Source organism: Cervus canadensis, chromosome 23 (assembly GCF_019320065.1).
Source record: "Cervus canadensis isolate Bull #8, Minnesota chromosome 23, ASM1932006v1, whole genome shotgun sequence".
NCBI lineage: Eukaryota > Metazoa > Chordata > Mammalia > Artiodactyla > Cervidae > Cervus > Cervus canadensis.
The window spans coordinates 49,235,096-49,250,103 of NC_057408.1; the positions used below are offsets into that span (position 1 = coordinate 49,235,096).

The following is a 15,008-nucleotide window of genomic DNA, read 5'->3' on the forward strand; positions in this document are numbered from 1 at the left end:
TCCTGCCCACGCTGAGCCCCATGTTTCCAGGACCCACTAGAGACCATGGCTACTGACTACCCCAGAAAGACTCTTACGAGCTCCCAGGGATGCCGTTATCCAGAGACTGAATTCAGTTTATCTTCTCCCTAGAAGCGTTCATCTAAAAGCACAGTTCTGCTGTCTTTACAAAGGCTAGGTTTCTGCTTGCTACTTGGTTTCTCAAAAAATTAAATACTAAATGTTGTAATACAGAGCACTAAGTCATACAATAATAAAGACAAACAAGGGAATAATGACAGGAAGAATTAGTTACCTTGCAGGGCTTGCAGCTGGGAAAGAGTAAACAGAAGGCTTTTAAAGGTATTCATAACACTCTTTTTTAAGCCGTAGAGTAGGAATAAAATTTACTTTTTAAAATTTCACTACTATTCTCCAAGCTTCAACATATGTTTTACACACCCCATGTGACACAGGATTGCTGTAAATGATTGCAGAAGCTGTTTACTGCACAAAGGGCCTTGCCAAAGAGGAAAGCAGAGGGTGACATCCAGGCCGAGTTCCACTCACCAAGACCCTCTGCACCGGGACAAGGCTGCCCCTGCTCTGCCACTGGCTTACCAAGCATGCCCCCACAGCACTCCATTCAGTCAGAGATGGTGCCTTCCCCAAACTCACACTGGTCTGCGGTCTAGTTTTGCTTCTAGAAACATGCTTCTCCTTATGGTTGCCCAGGGTAGGGGTGGGGAGGGGAGCTGAGGGATAGTTAGGGAGTTTGGGATGGACATGTACACTCTGCTGTATTTCAGATAACCAACAAGGACCTGCTGTATAGCATAGCACAGGGAACTCTGCTCAATGTTAAGTGGCAGCCTGGATGGGAAGGGAATTTGGGGGAGAATGGATACATGTATACATGTGACTGAGTCCCTTTGCCATCCACCTGAAACTTTCACAACATTGTTAACTGGCTATATATACTCCAATACAAAACAAAAAGTTTAAATAATAAAAAAGAAAGAAACGTGCTTCTCAAACTGTAATGTGCACCTGAGTGACTTAGGTATCTTATTAACGTGAAGATTCTAAATTAGAAAGTCTAGGAGGAAGGTGACCTATTACCTAGCATGCTTCTAACAAGCTGTCAGGTGACATTAATGCTGCTGGTCACAGAACTTAGATTTGGATTTCTGGTTCTCCATCTCCTCTAATGAGAACACAGGTCTCCGAAGAATAGGAGCTTTGCCTTTTCTGTTTATTCCTACAACCCTCACACCTGGAACAGAATCCTGCACCTAAGTGGTCAGTAAATATTTACTAAAGTTTTTCTTAAAAAGCATTGCTTCCTTAATAAAAATCAAAGTACTTAAAAGATAAAGACTAGGCGGGTCCCAGCAGCTCGGGCGGCGGGAGGAGCGGCAGCGGTCAGGCTACTCAGCTTCGCGAAGGCTCTGGGCGCGCCGCGGCCCTCAGGCACCCGGCTCTCGCCCGCCCCGCCGCCACGATGCCCAAGAGGAAGGTCAGCTCCGCCGAGGGGGCGGCGAAGGAGGAGCCCAAGAGGAGATCGGCGAGGTTGTCAGCAAAACCGGCTCCTGCAAAAGTGGAAACGAAGCCAAAAAAGGCGGCGGGAAAGGATAAATCTTCAGACAAAAAAGTGCAAACAAAAGGGAAAAGAGGAGCAAAGGGAAAACAGGCGGAAGTGGCCAACCAAGAGACTAAAGAAGACTTGCCTGCAGAAAATGGAGAGACTAAAAACGAGGAGAGCCCAGCCTCTGATGAAGCAGAAGAGAAAGAAGCCAAGTCTGATTAATAACCACACACTCAGTCCTGTCAGTGGTCCCTGTTTCCCTTCTTGTACAATCCAGAGGAATATTTTTATCAACTATTTTGTAAATGCAAGTTTTTTAGTAGCTCTAGAAACATTTTTAAAAAGGAGGGAATCCCACCTCATCCCATTTTTTAAGTGTAAATGCTTTTTTTTAAGAGGTGAAATCATTTGCTGGTTGTTTATTTTTTGGTACAACCAGAAAATAGTGGGATATTGGATATGGGAGGCTTTGATTGTCTTGGGTGTCAGCTTAACATTCCATAGATGGGGGGTAGCTTTATATCCTATAATACAAAAGCATACTAAATGGCAGTTTGGAGTCAGTTGTGCATTTAATGTCTTGAACACTTTAAATTACTTCTCTTCCCATTTTGTTTTGGTAGAATTATTTCCTACAGCAAACCACTTTTTGATCTTGGCTCTCCCGGTCAGAATTTTGTGCACTATACTATAACATCTTTGGTCGTGGTAGTCCAGTTTTCCTAGTAACTTGGTTAATGTGCTGTGAACGATTGACAGTTTGGGTATGTAGTGTATATGATATTAAATTGTGAATCAGTGGGACTTATGATGTAACAACATATCAATATTTGAAGATATTGGTACTTGATATCCTGTTAAGGAAAGTTGCTCCAAATTTTAAGCTGGAAAGTCACTGGAATAACTGTTAAGAATCACAACTACATGATATTTTAGATTTCTGGTACGTATGTGAAGAATTGTGTACAAATTGAAATGTCTGTGTAGTGATCCTCAAAACAACCAATAAAATCTCAGTTATAAAAGAAAAAAAAAAAAAAAAGATAAAGACTAAAATATTTGTCTGACTTTCAAACATTAAACATTAGACCTTATCATTTAAAAAATGAAATCAATACAGCAATACTCTGAATTTGGAAAACATCTTATTTGACAAGTGTTTAAAAATCTTAAATTCAAAAGAATCTATATAGCACAAAGTAGTACAAGAGGCCTTCAAGTTCCTAGGAGGAGTTCCTCAGAAGACACAGACTTTAAAGTCATCATTCCTTAATGCTAAGAACAATATTTTACAGAAGGTAACAGTGGAACAGGGACTGACGATGAAGTCTCAAAGGGAAATGCTGTTAATTTCAGCACACCGAGCAAAGCACCCAGAACACACACTTAGGACTTGCATATACACTCAGTACACCGAGCAAAACACCCCCAGAACACACACTCAGGATTTGAATATACACTCAGTACACCGAGCAAAACATCCCCAGAACACACACTCAGGATTTGAATATACACTCAGTACACCGAGCAAAACACCCAGAACACACACTCAGGATTTGAATATACACTCAGTACACCGAGCAAAACACCCAGAACACACACTCAGGATTTGAATATACACTCAGTACACCGAGCAAAACATCCCCAGAACACACACTCAGGATTTGAATATACACTCAGTACACCGAGCAAAACATCCCCAGAACACACACTCAGGATTTGAATATACACTCAGTACACCGAGCAAAACATCCCCAGAACACACACTCAGGATTTGAATATACACTCAGTACACTGAGCTAAACACCCAGAACACACACTCAGGATTTGAATATACACTCAGTACACTGAGCTAAACACCCAGAACACACACTCAGGATTTGAATATACACTCAGTACACTGAGCTAAACACCCAGAATACACACTCAGGATTTGAATACACATTCAGTTCACTGAGCAAAATACCCAGAACAAACATTCAGGATTTGTTGACTGAATCAATGACTGCATCACCAGCAGAAGCAACATGAAATCCAAAATAAGCAAAACCAACAACTCACTTACCCTGATATCTCTGGTTATCCCACCCCATTAAAGAGACTACAAAATTCCCTTCAGAGTAACTGCTGTAATTGACCCCCAGACCACTCTGCCTATGATCCCTCAGAAACACATGTTTGAGGGAATGGAACATAAAGCAAGTAAATTCAGATGAAATGTTAATAACAAGAAAGCCAAGAACATGAGATACTGCTTAAGAAGGACTGGCCCAAAGAAGATGTTCAGAAAGGCATTCTGAGCAGCAAAATGGCAACGCGAAGCCTAAAGGTGGAAAAGAAAAACCCACCCACCAATCTTCTCACCGAACACTAACGTGTACAGCAGAGAGGAACAATCATTTTTCTTTCCAGGGGAAAGAAAAATGAAAGTTTAAGAAACTGTTATTGGCCTTAAAGAAAATGGGCCACGAAATTCAATTACAGTAATTTTAACATTATCTGAATATACAGTATTCGAGAACAACATGATGGATCATAAACAACCTTTACCTTTCCCCTGCGTCCATTTCCTCCATCCTGATCTTCCCACTGCCAGTCCACTCCTCGTACCACTCTGGCACCTGCAAAGATCCCTCGGGCCGTGATCTTCTTCGATTTTCTACGAGACTCTAACAGAACCCTAAAAGAAGATTATCTATTTTCAAATTTATGTAAAAATAAAATTGGTAATGGGTGGCAATTTATTTTTTAAAATAAAGACTATATAAAAGGTTATTTTGAAAGTATAAAAGATTTTTCTTTGCTCTGGTTAACATTATAACAGCAAGTAACAGGAACACTTTCCTCATTCCCTAAGTTACACTAATGAAGACATTAGTAGTTGGAATAATAACAACACTTTATATTCACTTAGCTTTTCCTATACATAAAAATACTTAGAGATATAAACTCTGTTACCCGCCTTAAGATAAATGTACTATCTATTACATTGCTCATTTTACAAATGAGGAAACTAAGTCCCAAAGAGGTAAGCATCAATAACTTGCCCAAGGTCACAAAAGTTAAACGGGAATGGAATCAACACATGAATCCAGTCTAACCACTGCAGGGCGTCACTACAGCTCTTCACTACTTTAGAGATGGCATATACAAAACCCTCCAACTGCCAGGCACACACTACAAACGAGGGCCTGAGAGAGACTGCACCACAGCCATGACAAATGACAAATGGCACTTGACCTTGGGCAGAGGAAGACAATAAGGAGTGGTAGGGACTTTGGTGAACTCCAGAGGATGGTTTGTCCAAAGGGGCAGATGCTCCTGGGCTTCAGCCAACCGCTGCCAGGAACAAACGCAGGCCCTGTGTTGACAGCCTGGGTGGGGGCCTGGGCGGGGGGGAGTTAGAATTCAAAAACTTGATCTTTCTGTGAAATCACCTTTCACAGAAATTCACCTTTCACAAGTTTTACAAGGTAAGCAATTGTTCAAAAATTGAGAGCAAGTCAAGCAAAATACACCTGTGGACTGGATCTGACCTACACCAAACTGTCTCTAAAGCAGTATATACCTACAAAAGACCACGGACCTTGAAAAGGATGCTACATGCAGCTAGCTAGACAAGCATGATTCTCCAAGGCCTTCCATCCCTTATTTTCCTACAGCCTTCTCATTCCTAAAAAATCAAAAAGAATTGGGATTTTTAAATTCTACTTCATCTCATTATTCATTTTCAGAATGTCTTTACTACACTCCAACTTTAAAAGCTGTGAGCAAAAGACAAAACTAAATAATTTGTAGAAAATGACTCAACACACGGCAGGGCCAGGATTTGAACCAGGACAGTCTGACACAAAAATCCATCTTTCTATCACTCCTGTTGCCTCCCTTCACCGACTTGACTCTTGCTTCTCTGCATTAGTCACAGCTCCCTGAGAATACTCCATCAGCGAAAACTCTGCACTGACTCACACTCAACACTCCTCTCTTTGGTCCTAAGACACTTTTTACGTATCTCTATATACAGTCTGAAACATCACATGATAATCACTGCTGATCAAATAATCCCTTAACCTATAAACTGCTTAAGGATAACATGCCCTATTTATCTTCAGATTTACCCAAGTACAGTCTTAATGCTCTATAGTCTGAATAAATGTCTCTTGATTCCATAACTGTGACCTAGTGTTCACAGGACAGAATGCACATGGAGAAAACCATCAGCCTTCCTTGGGCCACCCTCACACATCCAAACACTGAGCAGGGCCAGGTCTCCATACGAGAGAACAAACAGCCCTGATTATCCTGGAAAACACACATAGCTCCTGCACTAGCTCTCTTCTCGTGATGTGATTATCCTGGAAAACACACATAGCTAGTCTGCACTAGCTCTCTTCTCGTGATGTGGTGGCCCTGGTCCTCATCTAGCCTGGTATCTGCTACTTCCCACTAAACCAGCTGTCAGAAGCTATTTCCTAGTCCTATGTTTAAGGCTGAATGGTACAAAAAATGTAACAGATACAAAGAATTGCAATTGGAAAAAAAAAAAAAAAATTGATTCCCATACCGCTCACTCCCTGGTGTGGTAATTCTATAAAAGCGATGCCTTAAATGATGTTTATCTCCATGATAACAAACGGTGCACAAGTCATAATTTGTACACTCCGCACACTTCCACCGAATGCCAATGATCGGCTGCTGGCGGCAGGTATCACACATGGTTCCATCGTGCTTGATGCCTGTTAAAGCAGAGATGCCATGCTGACATTAATTTCAAGTACTGTTTATTTTAACAGTAAAAAAAAAAAAAAAAAATAGGAACACAACATTTTACAAAATAGCTCAGTAAAGCAAGAAACAGTATTTCAAATGAACCATATACAGTTTCAAGCTAACAGGCAGCAAATATTCTAAAGAGTACAAATTACAGACTAAACCTTTCCTATTCCTTCTTTTCTCATTAGTAAGAACACTTCTCAGTAGCACTTTCCTTGCTCTCATCCAAACCTGAATGCAGGTTCAATCCAGAGAGAGAAGGAAGAATCCTTTATCATCAAGGAGATGTTTCAGACTAAAAACACACAAAACACTTTTTGAGGAACATGAACCTATTCTCCAGGTAAATAATTCCAAAGAAGAAGACAGTTTTATCCTCGTAATATCAGAAACAAGCTGTCAATTAACTTAAGCTTTTATCCCTAGGTATTGATAACTTATCGCTTCCCAGTTTAATGGGAAATAATACAGCTGAGTTTGTTGTGGGGTGTTGTGTTTTTTTTTCCCTTAAGGAAAAAGAAGTAATAAACACGAGAAAAATAAAACAAGCACTTGGTAAAACAATCTCCACCAAAAATACCACTACAAATTAACGAAAAAACTGGCACTGTACAGTAATAAGACAAGGGAATAATGCTCCTTTATTATTCTGTTACATTAAGACCACTTGTCCAAGTAAATTAAAACTAGGAGTTTTTTAAACAATGTGTGGCCTGTGAACATCAATGTCACTATTTCATGACATGCTGAATGGTCACACCGGATGATGACACACTCCTACATCAATTCTGGCTCTGTCAATAGCTTTCTCTGTGTCCACAAAAGTCATTTTAACTAAAATATTTACATGTAAAACTACAGTATTTATTTCAAAATACACAGTGGAGAGGGAAGGGAAGTATGGTGAGTTGAGATGAAACAAGACTGCTCACTTGAAGTTGGGAAACAGTTAACACAGGGATTCATTATACTCTCTATTTTGTATAAATTTAGAGATTTTTCCAATAATTAAACAAAAAATGAGTCCTATTAGTTCTCAGAACCTCATTCCCTTTGGAGCAAGTGATATGATCTTTAAAGGAAAGGTATGTTCTAAGAATAAAATGAGAATGTGCAGAATATGCAAGAACTATAAAAGTAGCACTTCTTAAAAAAAAAAAAAAGTAGCACTTCTGTAACTAAACAAGAACTAACACACTATTGCTACTTCCCGGAAAAAAGAAAAACTCTATTTAACTCATATCCATATCCAAGTTTAAAATCTCTATAAGGATGGTAACCAGATTCTAAATTAAGTGCCTAAGTTGAGATGGTTAAGATGTAAAAGGGAGGGAGGGATGGGGTGGGGAGAAACGAACACTGGAAGGAATGAGCCCTCACCAGGGAACCGAACTAGTCATCACCACTCTGGACCCGGACTACCTAGTCTCTGTGAGAAATCAATTCCTGATATTTACAAATCCCCCAGTCCCCCCAGTCTGTGGTAGATTGTGATGGCAGCCCAAGCAGACCAAGACAATATGGAAAGAGATATTGTAAAGCTGAAGTGATATAACAGGGGTAAACATACTTTGAAAGGCATTAGAGCAAAAAGGCAAATATAAGGAATTAGCACTTAACCTTAATATAGCTATATTAAATGTACTAGTCAACCATTTCTAACCATTTCTAACTTAGTGATCAAAGTTGTCATATATCCTTGGCAAATTCAGCAATACTTTATACAAAAATTAAAGAACAAATTTCTCAATTTCCCAGAGACTACATATGGAGAATAATCAATTAATTCATGTGTGGATGACCTTCATTTTAGCAAATTACCCGCCCTCTCCATTCACTAATTACTATTTTATCTCTGGTTTTTCCCCAAAGCTTATAGCTTCCCTGACCTATCCCCTGGGTTCTTTTCATTGTGTTCACTCCAGGATTGCAACAGAGGACACACCTGCCATCCGAGACAGGCCTACCCAAGGGTAGCTCATCCAGCCTTTCCCATCCTAGCCTACGGCTAATTAATTCTGACTGCATCAATCATGGAAGTGATCATCTGCCACAGGCCCAAAGGAGATTAGACTCCATCTTAACAGACTGTAAACTAAAATTAAAAACCAAGTTTATGGCTGCACAACTCAGAGCTACCAACATTCACCAGTACTACATGCTTTAGTGTTTTTAGGATATAAATCAGAAGGCCAAATGCAATGTGCATCTATTCTTTCTTTTGGGGTGTATAAGTGAGTACAGAGAAAAGGATTTGTTTGGTGTTTTTCAATCATATGAGGAGGTTTTTCTTTTTTTTTTTTTTATTCCCTAAGTAGCAAGGAATCCATAATCTGGCTAATCACAAGGGTTACTAAAAATCTGCTATATTTTTATTTAAACCAAAATATAACCTTTCCTTAAAGTGTTCATTTTGAAAACATAATTTTGTAAATATTCTTGTAATTATTATCTCCCAACACAAATAGCAAAAGTCTACAGAGTTAAGAAAGAAATTATGCTGGCTCACATTAAGATTTTAAGGTAAATTCTAAAACCTATCAACAGACAAAAGACTTTGAACAACTGTCATATCTGATGCAAGGCTACTAAAGTGAATTTTAAATTTTCATAAAAATCGCACTTTTTAATAAGAAACAGCAAAAATCATACTATGAGCAGTTTTTTAATTCATTGATTTTAATACTGAAATACAGATATACACCTGCTTTAAGATTTATATCAGTTACATTCCTGGAAAACTGAGTGTATACTTAAAATGGAGGAAAGGTGTGGCAGATTATTTTCTGAAGAAAATCTCACTGACTATATCCACCCCAAGTGCTCCCCTGACAACAGGACAATGAATGACAAGTGACCATCAACAGGCAGGTCTGTTTTCCTCCCCATGAACCAGAGGGGACATGTGCCTTGGCTAACAGAAGGCGGTCAGAGTGACACTGGGTGATTTCTGTGCCATTTGTCTGTCCATGTGTCTCTCTCTCCCCCTTTTAAGATTCACGCCGCCCGCCGCCCCCAGCCCGCCCGCCTTGGGAGCTCTTTCATAGTAAGTCTGGCTACCTGAAGCTGCCACAAAGGAGAGACCATTCGGAGAAGCCACAGAGAGGTGGAAAGACATGCCCAAGGAAGGCTGGCTGGGCCGGCCCCTCCACTGTTGACTCTTCTCACTGAAGCCCCAGACACTGGTGGAGCAGAGGCAAACCATTCCCCACTCAGCCTCAAGCATACAAATATTTTCCACAATGCAAAGTTTTGGGGTATTTGTTACACAACCATTGGAACTAAAACAAAGCAAGTTAAAAATAAGATACAATCTTTGTTAAATTATAGTTCTCTGCAGGACAGTGTAGCAAAAATAAGATTAATGAGCTAAATATGAAAAAAGAAAACCATAAAAGTGCTAGAAAAAACACCTGAACAGCATCTTTTATAATCCTGAGTCAAGTCTAAGCATGACACAAAATGTAGAAGTCACGCACATACCCATGTGAGCACACCCATGCAGAAAGTGTACAAACAGAGGAAACCAAGCCACTCCTCCCAACTGCACACAGTGGTCGAGGCGGCACAGATGAGGAAGGAGAGGGCACTTCCACATTTGTTTGCTGTTTGTACACTTTTGAATTATTTCATTTTTCGGTTTTTTTAATAATTTTAATTGGCAGATAATTACTTTACAATATTGTGATTTTTGCCATACATCGATATGAACCAGCCACAGGTGTGTGTCCCCCATCCTGAAGCCCCCTTCCACCTCCCTCCCCAACCCAATCCCTCTGGGTTGTCTCAGAGCACCGGCTTTGAGTGCCCTGCTTCATGCATCGAACTTGCACTGGTCATCTATTTTACATATGGTAATATACATGTTTCAATGCTATTCTCTCAAATCATTCCACATATGATAATTGTGCCTTCTCCCACAGAGTCCAAAAGTCTGTTCTTTACATCGGTGTCTCTTCTGCTGCCTTGCATGTAGGATCATCATTACCGTCTCTATAAATTCCATATATATGCATGAATATACTGTATTGGTGTTTCTCTGACTTTCTTCACTCTGTATGAGGCTCCAGTTTCATCCACTAATTTAAACTGACTCAGCCCCATGCATTCCTGTTTATAGCTGAGTAACAGTCTACTGTGTATATGTGCCACAACTTCCTTATCCATTCATCTGCCAACAGACATCTAGGTTGCTTCCATGTCCTGGCTACTGTAAACAGTGCCGCAATGTACACTGGGGTACATGTGTCTCTTTCAATTCTAGTTTCCTCAGTGTGTATGCCCAGCAATGGGATTGCTGGGTCATATGGCAGTTCTATTTCCAGTTTTTTAAGGAATCTTTACACTGTTCTCCATTCTGGCTATACCAGTTTGCATTCTCACCAACAGTGTAAAAGGGTTCCTTTTCTCCACACCCTCTCCAGCATTTATTGTTTGTAGACTTTTTGATGGTGGCCATTCTGATCAGCGTAAGATGATACCTCATTGTGGTTTGATTTGCATTTCTCTAGTAATGAGCAATGTTGAGCATCTTTTCATGTGTTTATTAGCCATCTGTATGTCTTTTTTGGAGAAGTGTCTATTATAATTTCATAACTTTAAAAAGAAAGTACAAGAGATACCAACTTTATCTTCCTGAATCAGCACACATTACAAATAACACATCTGTGTATGTGAAGATGGTGTCAAGAAAGTCAGTCAGCTGGATACTGTTGAGAGGGAAACATAAATTGATACAATCTCTACATAGAAGGTAACTGCAAAATGTTTTAAATGCGCTAAAAGATTCTGACCTCGCCTACAAAATTTTAAAAAGGTACACCCAATGATACTAAATTTTTTGTAGTAAATAAAAATTTAACATAACTGATGCTGAAAATATGGGACTATTTATGTGTGAAGTAGGGTAATCCATAGAGGAAAATTCTCTGCGGTTATTAAACTACATTGCAGAAGAAACATTACTGAGATGGTAAACAATATTATTATTTTATAAAGTAGTTTGCTAAGAATTACAATACAGCACTTTGGTAAATAAATTACATTATATGTATAACACATGTACATAGAAAAATTAGAAAGATAACCCCCAAAATGTGCTTGATGGGATTCATTCCCCTTTGTGGTTTTTCAAGTTTTCTACACTCAGCGTATATTAATTCTAGGAAGCAGCTTGGTAAGAAGGGGCATTTAACATGCAGTATAAGCATCAGAAATGCTGGTATATGTCCCTCACAATTAAAATAAAAGCTGAAAATAAAAATACGAGGAACTCCAATGATTTATAGAAACCAACTTTCAAATTGTTACATTAGCAATGTGGTACGTAACTACAACTCAAAGTTTTCTTCTTTTAACCCATAGTCTAACCTAGTTATTCCATGCTTATGAAAATAAAATGCATACCTAACACGTACACTCCTTAATCTGTCTTAACAAAGGAAAACACCAGGACCCAAAACTTCATAATATCAAAGAGCAGTAACAGTAAATGTCCACACAATAGTTACATTTCTGAACAAGGTCTAAGATAGGTCTCCTACACCATCACAAAAAGCCAAGCATACTAAACAAACTGGCCCACTACACGCTGAGAGGCACATCTAAACTATTGGTCCAGCTCTTCAAAGGAGTGTGGATTGATGAGAGGCAAAGGGAAAATGTATCCCCACCTGACCAAAAAAAGACAAGTCCAGGTTTCAGCTAGTTCCCTATTTACATATTTTTCATCTCTAAGTGCATTTTCCACATAGTACAATAATAACATTCATCAGCTCATAATCTGAGTACACGCTTTCTTTAAATGGAACCATTTAAACACACAATGATAACTGGTTAAAAACAAAAACGCTCCTACAATTCATGGTTTTAAGAATACTTCAGGAAAACCATTAATGCACACAAAAGCACATCCAAATCCTTTCTTGGTTCCCACAGTTCGAATGCCAACAAAGCTACTGAACAGCTGTGAGACAGACCGATGCTGAGAACTGGAGAAAGTCAACAAAGCAGCTGCCCCAACACCGAAATGAGCAGGAGAGAATTTTTAATGAGAATGCAATGAATTGACTTTAAAACAAAAGCTGATATTTAAAGAAAACATGAAAAAGGAGAAACAGCCTTAAATGAACAAGGCCAACATTTTACTGACCTCTTACTTTGGTAGCTGTTTTGTTTGCCCTTACTTCATCCACCCAATTCATTCTCACCTAAAACTGTTCTCTTCCATTCAAAACCTCCTCAGCCCTGGCCAGAGTTAGTCCTTAAAATTTCCCTTTCTTGAAATGTAATTCCTTAACTAAACCCATTAGTGCTTTTTCTCCTTATAGAATACCATATCACCCTAGAGAGTAACGCTCTTTCCCTTTGCTAAGCTTCATGAAGACATCTGCCACTGTTAAATGAACCACCTGACGCTAGCTTTTGACTCATTCTAATACTTAAATGACCATCTGCTCTACATTTAATGACATCTCGCCTAAACTCAGTAACTTAGAGAATTTACATAGCTTAAGTCTTTTTGTTGGCTAATTTTATGAGAACGGTAAAACATGCTAATTGGAATCAATAACCACAAGTTCTTAAAAGTGGCAAGGAAAACAGTTCAAATTCACAAAGCATTGATTTAAGTAAACTGCTAAATTTCTAGAGAGAAAAGATTGAAAGAAGTTTCTCACTATGAGCAGTTCATTATTTGAAGCAAAAGTAAATAAAATAAATGTTCATTAACAAGAGAGTGCAGACATATATTAGGTATATAATGGAGTATCTAAAATGAATCTTTAAGAGCCACACAATTTGACATGGATGAACCCTTCAACCATAAAGCTCCATTTTAAAATTATACAAGAATACAAAAATGTTGATTGTTTACAGATATATACAACATAGCATAAATGTAAAGAAATCCATAGGAACTACTAATTTCTACATAGTGGTAGCAGAATTTCTACATAGTGGTTACTTTAGGAGAGGAAGGGAATGAAATTGGGAAGAAGTACACAGTGTTTCAATCAGAAATGCTTTATTTTTTAGATAGGGGCGAAGGTATTTATTAATCACTCATGTACCTGGATACCTTAAATACTACGTAATAAACTTTTAAAATAAAAGATAAGCATTCCTAGTAGACTAGTACAGTGCCTAGTTAACCCTCCACTATCTTTTTGCCCTAATTAAAAGATTTCACCTAACAATAAAAAGTAATTTACAAGTTATCAACCAGTGTTTAAACACAATTATCTATTGTGGCGTAACTATTTGCTGATGTCATTCAACTAACCAGGAATTCCTATTTCTGATTTATGGATTCACTCAATTTTAACCCCAAATCAGTGTGACAAAAAGTTTACAGAGATTAAAGAGGGTTAACCAACTAGAATATGCATCTTAATCTCCCTGAACTATCAAAGTACTTATTGTTTAGAAATTGACTGAAGTGTAATTAAAATTCCTAATGAGGGTGAGGCCTCTGTGACCTGCCAGCTGCTTGGTATACTCCACATTCCTTACTCTTGAGAAACAGTAAATTAGTGAAAATAAGATTATTATTAATACTAACTACCACTTAAATCAGTACACCAAGCTAGGTGCTTCACATATATCACATAACCTTCCCAACAATATTAAAAGGTAGGCATTATTATCCTCATTTATAGATGAAGAAATTGAGTGGGCTCAAATTCAAACCATGTGAGTCTGATTACAAAGCTTGGCTTCTTATGCTCTTGACTCTATCTGGGTTTTTTCTTTACTTAGCTCTGATTTTGTCTGAAGAATAATTACATATCTAGGGCATCGAGTTTCCTATTTAATGTACTATACTCAAAATAAAAGTTATTGAATCCCATTCTAATAACCAAATAAATCTCAGAGAGATACATTTTAAAAACTGAAAAGACTGTCTGCATGCATGCTAAGTCACTTCTGTCGTGCCCGACTCTGCAACCCCATGGACTCCTCCCACCAGGCTCCTCTGTCCATGGGATTCTCCAGGCAAGAACACTGGAGATCTCCAGGGGATCTTCCCCATCCAGGAACCGAACTCTCGTAACTGAGGTCTCCAACACTGGCGGGCAGGTTCTTTACCACTAGTGCCCCCTGAGAAAATGAAAAAATTATCTATTTCTTAGTTAATTTCAATAGTGTAGTAGAGTGAAACACCATCAACTTCCAACCAACTCTTATTTTGAGTTAAGGAGATGTCTTTGAAAGTGTCTCACTCAAAATCTACGATTCTCTCATCTTTTCTGTTGGACAAGTTATTCTCTCATCTATTTTTTCTACTCTATTAAAAGCTTGCATAACAATCATGCCTCACACAGTTCAAACAAAAGAAACAAGGTAGGCAAACAACTAGGTACACAACTAGCAATTCCAGTAATATATTTGCTATTTTTAGCACTTGTTACACAAGAGTAGAAAATTAATGAAATCAAACAAAAATGAGAACTTTATCCACTTTTTTCCCTAACAGATAAAACTTCATTATTTCATTTTAGAAACAAAACAATCTATGTACCTTGACCTACTCCAACTTCATTTGACAGGCGAAGAATTAAAGTTTAAAGAGATTAATGTTATAAAGTATGGGGAAGGGGGGAAACTGACAAGCCTGGATGTGAACCTCAACCTCAACCAATTACTTATGAAATCTTGGGCAAACTTG

The 15,008-nt window shown here is 38.5% G+C and overlaps 2 protein-coding genes across 2 annotated transcripts in view; one reads left to right on the forward strand and one right to left on the reverse strand.

Annotated features, from left to right (window-relative positions):
- Positions 1–15,008, reverse strand: part of MIB1 (MIB E3 ubiquitin protein ligase 1) — a 97,176-nt gene that overhangs the window by 73,694 nt on the left and 8,474 nt on the right. The window contains exons 2-3 of the mRNA XM_043444356.1: positions 6,132–6,303; positions 4,118–4,247 (exon numbers count right to left, since the gene is read on the reverse strand). Of these exons, the coding sequence (XP_043300291.1) occupies positions 4,118–4,247; positions 6,132–6,303 (302 nt within the window). The remainder of the gene's footprint in view (positions 1–4,117; positions 4,248–6,131; positions 6,304–15,008) is intronic.
- LOC122425754 (non-histone chromosomal protein HMG-14) lies at positions 1,356–2,558 on the forward strand. The gene has a single exon (XM_043444358.1). It carries the CDS (start codon positions 1,484–1,486, stop codon positions 1,787–1,789), a length of 306 nt encoding a protein of 101 aa, XP_043300293.1. The 5' UTR covers positions 1,356–1,483; the 3' UTR covers positions 1,790–2,558.

Excerpts from the sequence above, each read along its gene's own strand:
- LOC122425754 (XM_043444358.1), top strand. The coding sequence starts at position 1,484 with ATGCCCAAGAGGAAGGTCAGCTCCGCCGAGGGGGCGGCGAAGGAGGAG.